The 11,160-nt window shown below is 37.3% G+C and overlaps 1 protein-coding gene across 1 annotated transcript; it reads left to right on the top strand.

Moving 5' to 3' along the window:
- The first annotated feature begins 452 nt into the window (after window positions 1-452).
- On the top strand, window positions 453-11,160 carry ASNS (asparagine synthetase (glutamine-hydrolyzing)). The gene is made up of 10 exons (XM_019616348.1): window positions 453-703; window positions 1,355-1,540; window positions 1,651-1,752; window positions 3,665-3,792; window positions 4,550-4,676; window positions 6,347-6,453; window positions 6,980-7,080; window positions 8,017-8,098; window positions 8,344-8,499; window positions 9,972-11,160. The coding sequence occupies exons 1-10, from the start codon at window positions 562-564 to the stop codon at window positions 10,179-10,181; spliced, it is 1,341 nt and encodes a 446-aa protein (XP_019471893.1). The 5' UTR covers window positions 453-561; the 3' UTR covers window positions 10,182-11,160.

Below are 11,160 nucleotides of genomic sequence, written 5' to 3'. Positions count from 1 at the left end.
TTGAAAAGCCTCTAGAAGCAGCACCAGAAGAACATTAATTATGCTTGATCTTAATGCAGTTGTCTTTTGTTTCTGGTCCTATTTTGAGTGCGATTTTTAGAACCAGTGCCTACCTCTTTCTGTCTTTTCTTTGTGGAAGATGTGCTTCTTAAAGCCAGGGTTGTGTATCTGCAATTTTATTTCTGCTAACAGAAGTGCTTCCCTGAAAATAGGCTGTAATGCGCATTGCTTGAGTTTGCAGAATTAATCTGTGTTGGCTCTGAGATGATCCTGGATAATATTTTGAGTACATAAGTGTAATTTCCTTCTTTGGTGGAAATGTTTGTGAAACTTTGTGCTCTATTTTACAAACGAAAAACTTTTGTTTTCTTTAGTAAATTTTCTTTATGGTTGTTTTTTGTTTTTTTTTTTCTTTGATTGTTAATCAGTATTTGCAACTGTTCGTTTGTGTGTTTCTTTTCTTAGTTGCAGAAGCAGTTTGGATTTGAGTATCAAACACTGGTGGATGGTGAGGTTATCCTTCATCTGTACAACAGAGGAGGGATAGAACAAACAGCATCCATGCTGGATGGTGTATTTGCTTTCATCCTTCTGGACACAGCGAACAGAAAAGTGTTTCTTGCAAGAGACACGTATGGAGTCAGACCACTGTTTAAGGTGCTGACTGATGATGGATTTTTGGGTGTCTGTTCTGAGGCAAAAGGTAAAACAGTAGTATTGAGCATCTAGTATTAAGTATTGTTATTGGAGGCACACTTCCTTAGCCTCTTCTAAGTGTGAAGAGAAAGTGAACAGTTAGTTCAGTAGTAAGAAGTAATATTTAGTAGTATGAAGTCTGTGCATCATTTAAAAAACAAACAAAAAACCCAGAAAAAAACAGACACTAACTTTTGAAAATGTTTAATTGTCCTTAAAATTCCTAAAATAACTTTGATTTTATAGTTTTTTGTGTTCTATTACAGTATTAATATTGAGCCCAAGATGTTTAAGTTACCTGAAGTTGAATTAGGCTAGATTTATGCTTCAGTAAATTATGTTAGAATGTATTCCTGCAATCCAATGGGAAATAATGCCACTAGAACTTAGAATCTGTAAAGGCCAAGAATTGTAAAACCCTACTGAAATTTTCTGTAGCTTTGGATAATTTTTTAATGGATGTGCGAATTTTATATGGTGAGGCTTTTTTTCCTTTGTTATGACACTTTCAGTATAATTTATCTATTTCTTTGTAAGTAACTCTCTCTAGTGTCAACACTTGCAAAAACAAATCTTAAGTTGAGTGAGGTATACCTTACATAATCCAGGTTAAACTATCTCTATATTTTATTTTGTTTTCCTCCTGTTTTATTTATAGGACTTATCAACTTAAAGCTTTCAACATCCTTATTTCCTAAAGTGGAACCATTTCTTCCTGGTCATTATGAAGTGCTGGATTTGAAGCCCTCTGGCAAGGTTGCATCAGTGGAAATAGTAAAGTTTCATAGTTATAAAGATGAACCACTCCATGCTGCTTGTGATACAGTGGAAAATCTGCCTTCAGGTAGTACAGCAAAGCATTTCCTATTAATTCTGATTAAAAAGTGTGAATAAAATCATAATCTTTATGAAACTATGCTTTTCTTTTGGTTTTCTCTTCTTTCTCCTGGTCAGGCTTTGACCTTGAAACAGTGAAGAGCAACATCCGTGTTCTGTTTGAAAATGCTGTTAGAAAGCGTTTGATGGCTCACAGAAGGATTGGTTGTCTTTTGTCAGGTAAATAGCACAAATTGCAATGATTCCGTGTCTTTTCTCATTTCCCAGCTGTCATCGATCAGTTAGAAGAAAAAAATACTGACTGTTCTGCTGTGATACGCCTCAAGTGATCTAAATCTTCCATTCTTAGTTACAGAGACCTTAATGGTCTGTGATGAAGTTTCCTAGTTTACAGATATCTTGAAAGTCGTGTGCTTGTGAAGTTTATTCTAGGCTGGGATGTTGTCTTATTGAGGAAATAACCATTTTTAACTAAGAAGAGAAAAAGATAGTTTTATTGAAGAATCACCAAATCTGAAACATAGAGGACTGTTTCAGAAAGAAATGGGATTGAAATTCTTACTTGTCATATTCTTTGCCTTAGCCTACATCCCAGACTGCCCTTTGTTTACCAAATTACAGGGGAACTTCTGGACCAAAATTATTTAGTACACTCTCTTTCAGGTGAGGTAGTAGCTTGTGGTACAAGAAGTTGTTCTCTGACTTAGCTGATCAGAGTGATGTGGTGGTTCAGACTTGCAAAGGTAAGGCTTTGTAGCCGTGGGACTGACATTCACTGTGTTTTTGTAGCACTTTCTACTTCTGGGTAGAGTTCTGGTAACACTGTTTATTCATGCACTGAACATAAGCAGTTACACTCATTTTTCACCTATCCTAGTGAGTGTGCATCAGAATGAGAGAGAACTGACAGGTGATACTGTTGGAGTATTTCTTTACTGTGACATGATAAAAAGGAGGGATGTAAATGAAACATGGAGACATGTAGAGCTGGAGTATCTCAGCCTCAATAAATATCTGAGATTTGTTTTTGAAACGGACTTCTCAAATTAGAGGACAGTTGACTCCTCAGATCCACATCTACACTGCATATCAGTGGCAAAACTCAAGTCCTGGACTGATAAGATACCAGAGTATCTCCATGCTTCACAATTTTACCTGGAGCATCACAGATAGAGTTGCTTGCTCTTCCAATCACAAAGGGATTGGAACTTGGCTTCACTGTGAAAACACAGATGTTCATTTCCCTGATTTTTCAGTCTCAAGCACTCGGTTTCATTTCTGTGCTCTCTGTCTTTCCTCTCACTTTGCTTGTAATTCATGTATTTCTAAAGGGAAATTTTTGTCAGGGTCCCACAGATGACAATCAGAGCGGGAATGTTAGCTGAAAAACTAGGTACAAAGTGTAGGAAACAAGCAGAAGGCCATATTGTTCTCTGCTAGAACTGCAGACGAGTATGGGGCTGTGCTTTGCTCAATACTTAAAAGGGAGAGCAACAAGTAGAAGTAGACAAAGAGCAGTAGAACTAGCTAGTCAGAGTAAAATAGAAGAGCCTTAGGATGTCTCTTGGTATTTTGTTGTTTGTTTGTTTTTCGAACTGTTCAAATTCTTCTATACTCCTCTAGGGGAAAAAGTAAGGGAGGAAAAAGAAAGAATGCTGCTAGTGAGCCTTTTCACTCTGAAGTAGTTTCAAAAATGAATTTCACTCAAAATGTTAAGCATGCTTTTGAAAAAATGATCAGGGAAACATGGAATTCTTACACTAACCATTCTGTTGTAGGTCAAACAAAATGTTTTTGCTTTGTTTTGGTTTATTCAAACAGCAAATCAAAATTTTTTTTTTCCTTAGTTTTTTTAGTAAAGTAACATATGTAGAAGATGATGGAGAGCAGTTTTGAAATGAAGAGTGGACCCTAGTGTAGCAAGGTTGAGAAGGTGCATCTCTAGTGGTACAGTGTTAAGCAGAGGTAAATCTGCAGTTTTACAGACGTGCTTTAGATTCACTTTGCTTAAAAATGAAACCTGCATGTGAAATTCTGCTATCTAGAGTTAGTGCCTTTAGAGGGAAATAAAAAACAGTCAGTCATCTAACCAAATAATTTGGCATTTTGTTGTTTGTTTTGTTTTTAAAAGGGGGCTTAGATTCCAGCTTGGTTGCAGCTGTTCTTCTGAAACTGATGAAAGAAATGAACATAAAATATCCACTACAAACCTTTGCAATTGGGATGGAAAACAGTCCTGATTTACTGGCTGCCAGAAAGGTATAATAAATATTGTTTCCAGGTTGTTCTGGGTTGTTGAGTATTAGGGACAGTGCATATTAATTGTGCAGACTTCATGATACGATATTGATTGTGGTACTGATTAAAATGTGAAGATGTAAATCAGTTTGCTGTGAATCATTTAGTACAACATTTGCTGTTTAATTAATTGCTCAACAAGAGGATTTGAGCCATAACTATTTTCCCTTCATTTTTTGGAAGACTTTTTTGTGATGGGCTATTACTTTATTGTTACTAAAGGAAACAGTACCTCAGAATGGTCTCAGTTTTACTACTCTTAAAACCTCTGAGTTTTATGGTCACTCACCGTGCTATTGTTCCTCTGCTAATGGTATTTGTATGCAAGTTAAACACTTCAAGTTCATTGTCAGCATCTTGAATTAAGAGCCATGTACAAATGGTTGGGTATCTGAGGTTCCCTTTGGGTATCCAGCTGTCATAACTTTTGAGCTGTCTTTTCTCTTCTGAGTAAATTCCAGAGTGTTTAAATCCTCTGCAGATTCTGTTAGGCTTTGGGCAAGCAGATGGATGTTCTGCAGTCAGAATTGAGCACCGTGTAGTTGGGAAGTGCTCCCTTTGACAGAGTACCACTGCGAGTAGGAGTGACTGCTACGGCGTTGTGTTTTCTTGTCCTTAAGTCCTGTAATTCTCACTGTTTATAGCGAAAGGGAACTGGTGATTCCAGAGAGCGTGTTTAAAAATGTTTTAATATGTTATTGTGACTTCTTACCAACAGGTGGCAGCGCATATAGGCAGCGAACACCATGAAGTAATATTTAATTCTGAAGAGGGAATTCAGGCAGTAGAGGAGGTTATCTTTTCTTTGGAAACCTACGATATAACAACAGTAAGAGCTTCAATTGGTAAGATTTTTAATAGCAGTACTCGCTTTGTATTGCTTTAATAACATTTTATACAAAACTCTGTTTTCGTCATTAACTGTTGTAGAATTTGGGAACAGAGACTCCTGGGTTCTTGCTCCCAACTCTCATCTGTGACATCGGATTGAAGCCAAACTGGTTATTAGTTTCAAAGTCATTGACTGTAAGATATTGTCGAAAGCTATTCCTGAAACTTTGCGATGAAAAAGGAACATAATATAAAAATAAATATTTGATCTATGGGTCTAGGTTTTCCATTCTGATAAGTATAAACCTTGGAAGAAGAGGGAAAACATACAGGTTATATGAGGCATAACCTATATTTGAGGAATAGTGTTTGAGGCATTGAATGTTACCATAGTGAAACAGTTATGGTTACCACATTTCTTGCATAATCTTAATACTAAAGTGAAGTATCTCTTATCACCCTCTAGTAATACGTGCACACTGAAGTCAGGTAGACTTCTCCTAATGTATGCTTGATTCTGAGAAATGGCAGAAGTCACCAGCAGGTCCATAAAAAAGGTTACCAACATGATAAGAATGAAAAACCCTAATCTAGTGTGGCCTTCTGCCTAATGCGAGCTATGGCATTTTACCCAGTTACACTTACATCGGCCTATAGCTTTGTAAACAAGTTAATAAGCCAAAAAGATAAAACAGGTTTGAAAACTCAGGTCCTTGAGTGGAATTTTACATGAGGTAGGATTTTGCAGTGTGAAATACTGAAAATGTTCGTTTAAAAAATAAAGCGAACTTTTCATCTGCTATCCTTATTTTGTGATTATTTCCTGTTAAGAAATATAGTGAAATAGGTCCTTTTCTTTGAATCATAGAATCACTCAGGTTGGAAAAGGCCTTCAAGATCATAGAATCCAACCACAACCTACCCATACTACCCTAACTCTAACAACCCTCTGCTAAATCATGTCCCTGAACACCACATCCAAACATTTTTTAAACACATCCAGGGATGGTGACTCAACCACCTCCCTGGGGAGCCTATTCTAGTGCTTAACAACCCTTTCTGTAAAGAAGTGTTTCCTGATATCCAATCTAAACTTCCCCTGGCGCAACGTCAGGCCATTTCCCCTCATCCTGTTTAATACTTCTGTTACAAAAGCATATTTACAAAATATACATACAAAAGATTTAATGGGGGAAGGACATAACTCTGATTAATAAATACTTCTTTAAAAAAAATAAAAAAATAAAAAAGACCTTGTCTGGTTCAATCCACAGTGGCAGAGATAAGCAGCAACTTTTGCTGATATTTTTGTTCTCCAAAGCTAAAAGGTTTTTTCAGGACTCTGCTGAGATTAAACATGCTTCATTTCTAATCGAGTTAGAAGAAATTCTGTGTTTGTTCTCATGGGAATCTTCCAGCATTCCCAGGATGACTAACACATACATCTTGCATATTTTGAGTGCAAACTATAAGTTCACATTTTAGATGTATCTGCAGCATTTAGTTTGTGTGGCTGGTGATGGTTGGCTTTAAACAACAAGAAGGTGTAATGTTAGTGCATTGCAGTTCTCTGCTACAGAAGAAATTATTGCAGGCAAGAAACTTATAAGATACTAAATTAAAATTGTACCAACTGTGTATAACATATATAGCTGTATTTTAATAACTTTATACTTCTTTTAAGGTATGTATCTTGTCTCCAAATATATACGCAAGAAAACAGACAGTGTGGTCATTTTTTCGGGAGAAGGATCAGATGAGTTGACTCAGGGATATATATATTTCCATAAGGTAAGTATATTTCCAGCAGGCCCTTGGACTTCTTGTTCTCCCCTTAAACAGAGAATCTCTACTGAGATCTCAAGGTGTGAAGTTTGAGAATTGTCACAGCTGTATACTTGTTGAGACTTACTCCTGAGGTGGCATAAAATCCAAGGGATTCAATCTCTTGGAAAAATGACTTTTTCAAATTTACTCAGACTCTTATTTCTTGTGTGTATTCTTTGCTAGTTCTGAGATCGTGTGAGTCCTACTTAAGCTCTTGAAAATGAATATGATTAAAATTAGGAGTTCTGTATGCTTCCACTTTATAATGATGTATTTGCAAAGGCAGGCATTGGTCTTACACCTTGTTTTGTACTTGAGGAGAGATTGCTTATTTCCATAAATAGGTATCTGGGAATCTTAGCATGCAAGTTGACAAGTTTTTGTCAGCTGTCACAGACTTGCTTGGTACATGCAAATGTAGGACAGTGAGTAATGGTTCCCTTACTGCAGCTTTATCAGATCTGCATGCTACATACACATCTGGTTACAGGCACCATCTCCTGAAGAGGCTGCAGAAGAGAGTGAGAGGCTTCTGAAGGAGCTCTACCTGTTTGATGTACTTCGTGCAGACAGAACTACTGCAGCACATGGGTAAGGTGTGGTCTCTGGATGCTGGACGTTGAAGAGCTTAACAAGATGATAAAAGTTCCTTTGCCATTGAGAAGACTGTAACAGTTGTTCACTTGTTGCTGCTTGAACTACTGAATGGTTTAGAATATTGTGACACATGATAACTTCATTATTGTCTGGATCTAAACTGCTCTGAGAAGAACATCAGTCGTAAGAGCAGTAGTAACAAACTGGATGCAGTCCATACTCTGCTTGAACTCTGTATCTAGTATAGCATCTCCATTTGCCTTTGAAGTTGGGAAGCTTTCGAGTGTCCTTAAAAGCCATGTCATCTATAAGAGAATGTGAGCAGGAGGACTTTGTATTTGCATGTCTGCTACTGACATATCCTGCGTATGCTACAGGATAAGTAGGCAACAGCTGAATGGTGTCTACATAGGCTCTCTTTCAGTGTTTTCTGAAAATATGAACAAATGTGGATTTCAGAAATAACAGTAGAAATCTTTGCTTGATTCTGTGACATCTTTACAAATACTGATGCAAATCCCAGTCAGCAGTTTGCAGGTTCTTGGTAGTTCTCTGGAGGCAAACAGATTTTTCAATGTATTTTTGTTTATGTGAAACAACAGATGTTGCAAATCCTGCAGGATTGTAGTTTGTAAATGCATTGTACCAGAAGCTGTCCGGCAGATGGCATCATAAATCATCTGAAATCTGTAGTTAATCCATTCAGACAATAAACTTAACTCTCTAAATTGATGAATTAAATGGAGTTAGTCATGAATTAGTCATGAGTTAGTCATGAATACATGTGAAATTTCTCCCAAGTAAAAGCAGAAAATCTTGTGCTGATGTGAAAGACAGGAAATACAAGGACAGTTTAACTGTTAAGGATTTTATAAGTATCTCGTGTGTTGGATTAATTCAGTATCTCTTCTGTTTTTTGTCCCCAATTAGTCTTGAGCTAAGAGTCCCATTTCTGGATCATCGCTTTACTTCTTACTATTTATCTCTACCAGCAGAACTGCGAATCCCAAAGGTGTGTACAACTAGGGTTGAACCCAAATGCAGACTTACAAATCAACAGCTATGTGTTCTAAGCATGATTGAATTGCCGAATTCCATGTGACCAAATATGATTTTAAATATTTTGCTGGAATATCGGGCTACTGGGTACTCATTTCTGGCCAGATCTTTTGAAAATAAATATTTCTTAGTCAAGTATTTAAATCTTTGTACTGCAGTTCCTGAAACTCATGGCATTGTTTGTTGTTCTGTAAATAGAATGGAATCGAGAAATACCTTTTAAGACAGTCCTTTGAAGATTCTAACTTGCTTCCCAAAGAAATACTTTGGAGACCCAAAGAAGCTTTCAGTGATGGTATAGCATCAGTAAAGAAATCCTGGTTTTCTATTCTTCAAGACTATATTGATCAACAGGTATAGTACCATAGTATTTGGGGTTTTTCTCTTTCACATTTAGTTATATTGAAATATTACTGCCAGAGAGGAAACAGATCATATTCTTAGTTGGGAGAATAAATCTGGATGTGATAATAACTTGAGTTTCATGATGGAGGAGCAAGAAAAGTTTTAATCAGCAGCCTTCCAAGTTCATAGAATTGTAGAATGGCCTGGGTTGGAAGGGACCTTAAAAATTATCTAGTTCCAACCCCGCTGCTGTGGGCAGAGTTGCTTCTCACTAGGTTAGGCTGCCCAGGGCCCCATCCAGCTTGCCCTTAAATGCCTTCAGAGATGGGGCTGGAGTGGGAGTTGCTTAAAGACATTTGAAATCATAGGTACAAAGAAATGTTAGAGTCTGGCAGAAATGACTGTAAGGAAATGAGCATCATTTAAGTATCTGGATTGCAAATTAGATTCTGTGTTGGCAAACACAATTTCTGGGCTATAAGTAAAGCAGCTACTTCAGTTGAAAACACTTGCATGAACTTACTCTGCAGTGGAGTAACAGTATAATTACTCTAATATCCTTTCTTGTTCATTTCATTTGTTTTTTTGTAGTTATGCCCACCTGAGCCCTTTTGCTTTTTAATGCCTCTCTTTGCACCAATGATCACTGAAGACTTGCAGCATTTTGGCTTCAGACAAAGGATAGTCTCTGGTGCATAGAGGTAGTTAATCACTGAGAAGAAGGATTAACAACTCATTTTATACCAGAGCTCTGTTACACAGAAATATGTGTAGTTGGGCTTATGGACGGGCACTTGTCTGTCTTACTACCAACTGTGTGTGTCCTTCTCTACTTTATCTACAGGCAAGAAAGTAGTTCTTAGTGTTGTGCTGTCTCTACTGAGCCAGTATTGGTGTAGTAGGGGCAATTTTATTTCATGGCTGTGGGGAATTACACAGCATGTTGAGGGGAAGCTGCTTTAGAAATTGTCAACTGGTGCAAGTTTTCTTCCTTCCTTTCTTAGCCACATCAGCAGCTGCAAGTGTCTTCTGCCTCTGCATCCCGGGTCTTCTGATGCTAAGAGCCTAGTTATACAAGCAGAGTGAAGAGCTCATTATGAGCAGAAAAGAATAGGATGCCATTTACATGGAAGAAGTCTGCTTCAAGTTGTGCCATTGATTCACAGCGAAGAAAAGGATAAGAAAAAAGGGTTTTCTTGATCTTAATAACAAAGGGATATTACATGTAATCTCATGTAATACAGAGAGAAACATAAAGAGCACTGGACATGTGGTTACGTATCCATAAAGATAGAAAGGAGCCTGTGACAAAAATTCACCTGTGAGAAATCTCTACCTGCCTTTAGAATAGGTTTAAAGGTTTTTAAAAACTTAGAGGCCACTTGTGGTGAATTCTCATGTCTGACTTTGAGCAAATTGGCTTGCATAAATTAGAAAGTAGCTTAATGTGCTTTCTAATGTGGGTTCTGCTGTTTCTACAGGTTGATGACCTTCTACTGGAAAAGGCAGCGGAGAAATATCCTTTCAATCCTCCTAGAACAAAAGAAAGTTACTACTACCGTCAGATCTTTGAGAAGCACTACCCAGGGCGAAGCAACTGGCTGCCCCACTACTGGATGCCAAGATGGGTTAAAGCAACTGATCCTTCAGCTCGCACACTGAAACATTACAAGTCAGCTACTCAAGAGTAGCTGTTGATAGAATCAACCCTAAATGCAAGTGCTGCAAGCAATTTGCACGTGCTCTCCTTTAAAAGAAAAAATAAATATGCAAACCTAAAGTTTAAGTGGTCTTTGGGATAGATTTTGAAAATGCTATTGAAAATAAGAGCTTTCTGTAGTTATCCTATTACAGAATTCATCCTGCTGTACCAAAATTTTGAAATTCATGGGAAAATACTTTATAGAAAACTTTGGTTCCTTATGTGATGGTCTCAAATGTATTGATTTGCCTGGCAGTCATTTAACGTGTTTTATTGTGAACTCTGCACTGAGGAATCAAGGCAAAGTGATGCAAACTGTTGTGTGTCCTCTGAGAATAAGGCAAGTTCACTTGAGCTGGTTAGTGATTTGTATGCCTCAGTGTGGGTTTGGATATATTACTCTGTTCTGAATGTCTTTCAAGTAATTCATGAGAACTTTGGTCTAGTTTTGAAAAGAATACATAGCTATGCAGAGGTGCTTACTAGAGTTGATAATGGTGGTGGTGCTGGATCATACTTAAATGAAACCAATGGGAATCTTCCTTGTTACCATAAAGCCACAAGTTGTCCCTTTTGAATCTTTTAAATATACCACCTGTCTAAAGTTAGCTATGACTATTATCAAAGAGAAGCTGAGTTATGTCTTCGTTTCTAACTCAGGGGCTTCAATTTTTAAATGTATTTATTATTCTTGAAAATAGAGCGTTAACGGGGTCATTTGTGTCAGTCGAATGGAAGTTACATGACTAAGTATTTCAAGCATTTTTTCACTTATGGAAGACGGAAAGGTAGACTGTTGCCACTCAGCTGCATGTGATCGACTGCGTGGTGAGCCAGCCCTCTTAGCCATAGATTGTTGTTAGACAAAGCACCTTCAAAGACAATGGGATTAGGGACCTTGCTTAAGAAAATGGAAAAAGAAAAGAAAAACGATTTCATTAAGCATAAGAATTTTTAATGCTCTACCA

The sequence above is a fragment of the Meleagris gallopavo genome, chromosome 6, assembly GCF_000146605.3.
Source record: "Meleagris gallopavo isolate NT-WF06-2002-E0010 breed Aviagen turkey brand Nicholas breeding stock chromosome 6, Turkey_5.1, whole genome shotgun sequence".
NCBI lineage: Eukaryota > Metazoa > Chordata > Aves > Galliformes > Phasianidae > Meleagris > Meleagris gallopavo.
This window is presented reverse-complemented; position numbering and strand designations above follow the sequence as displayed.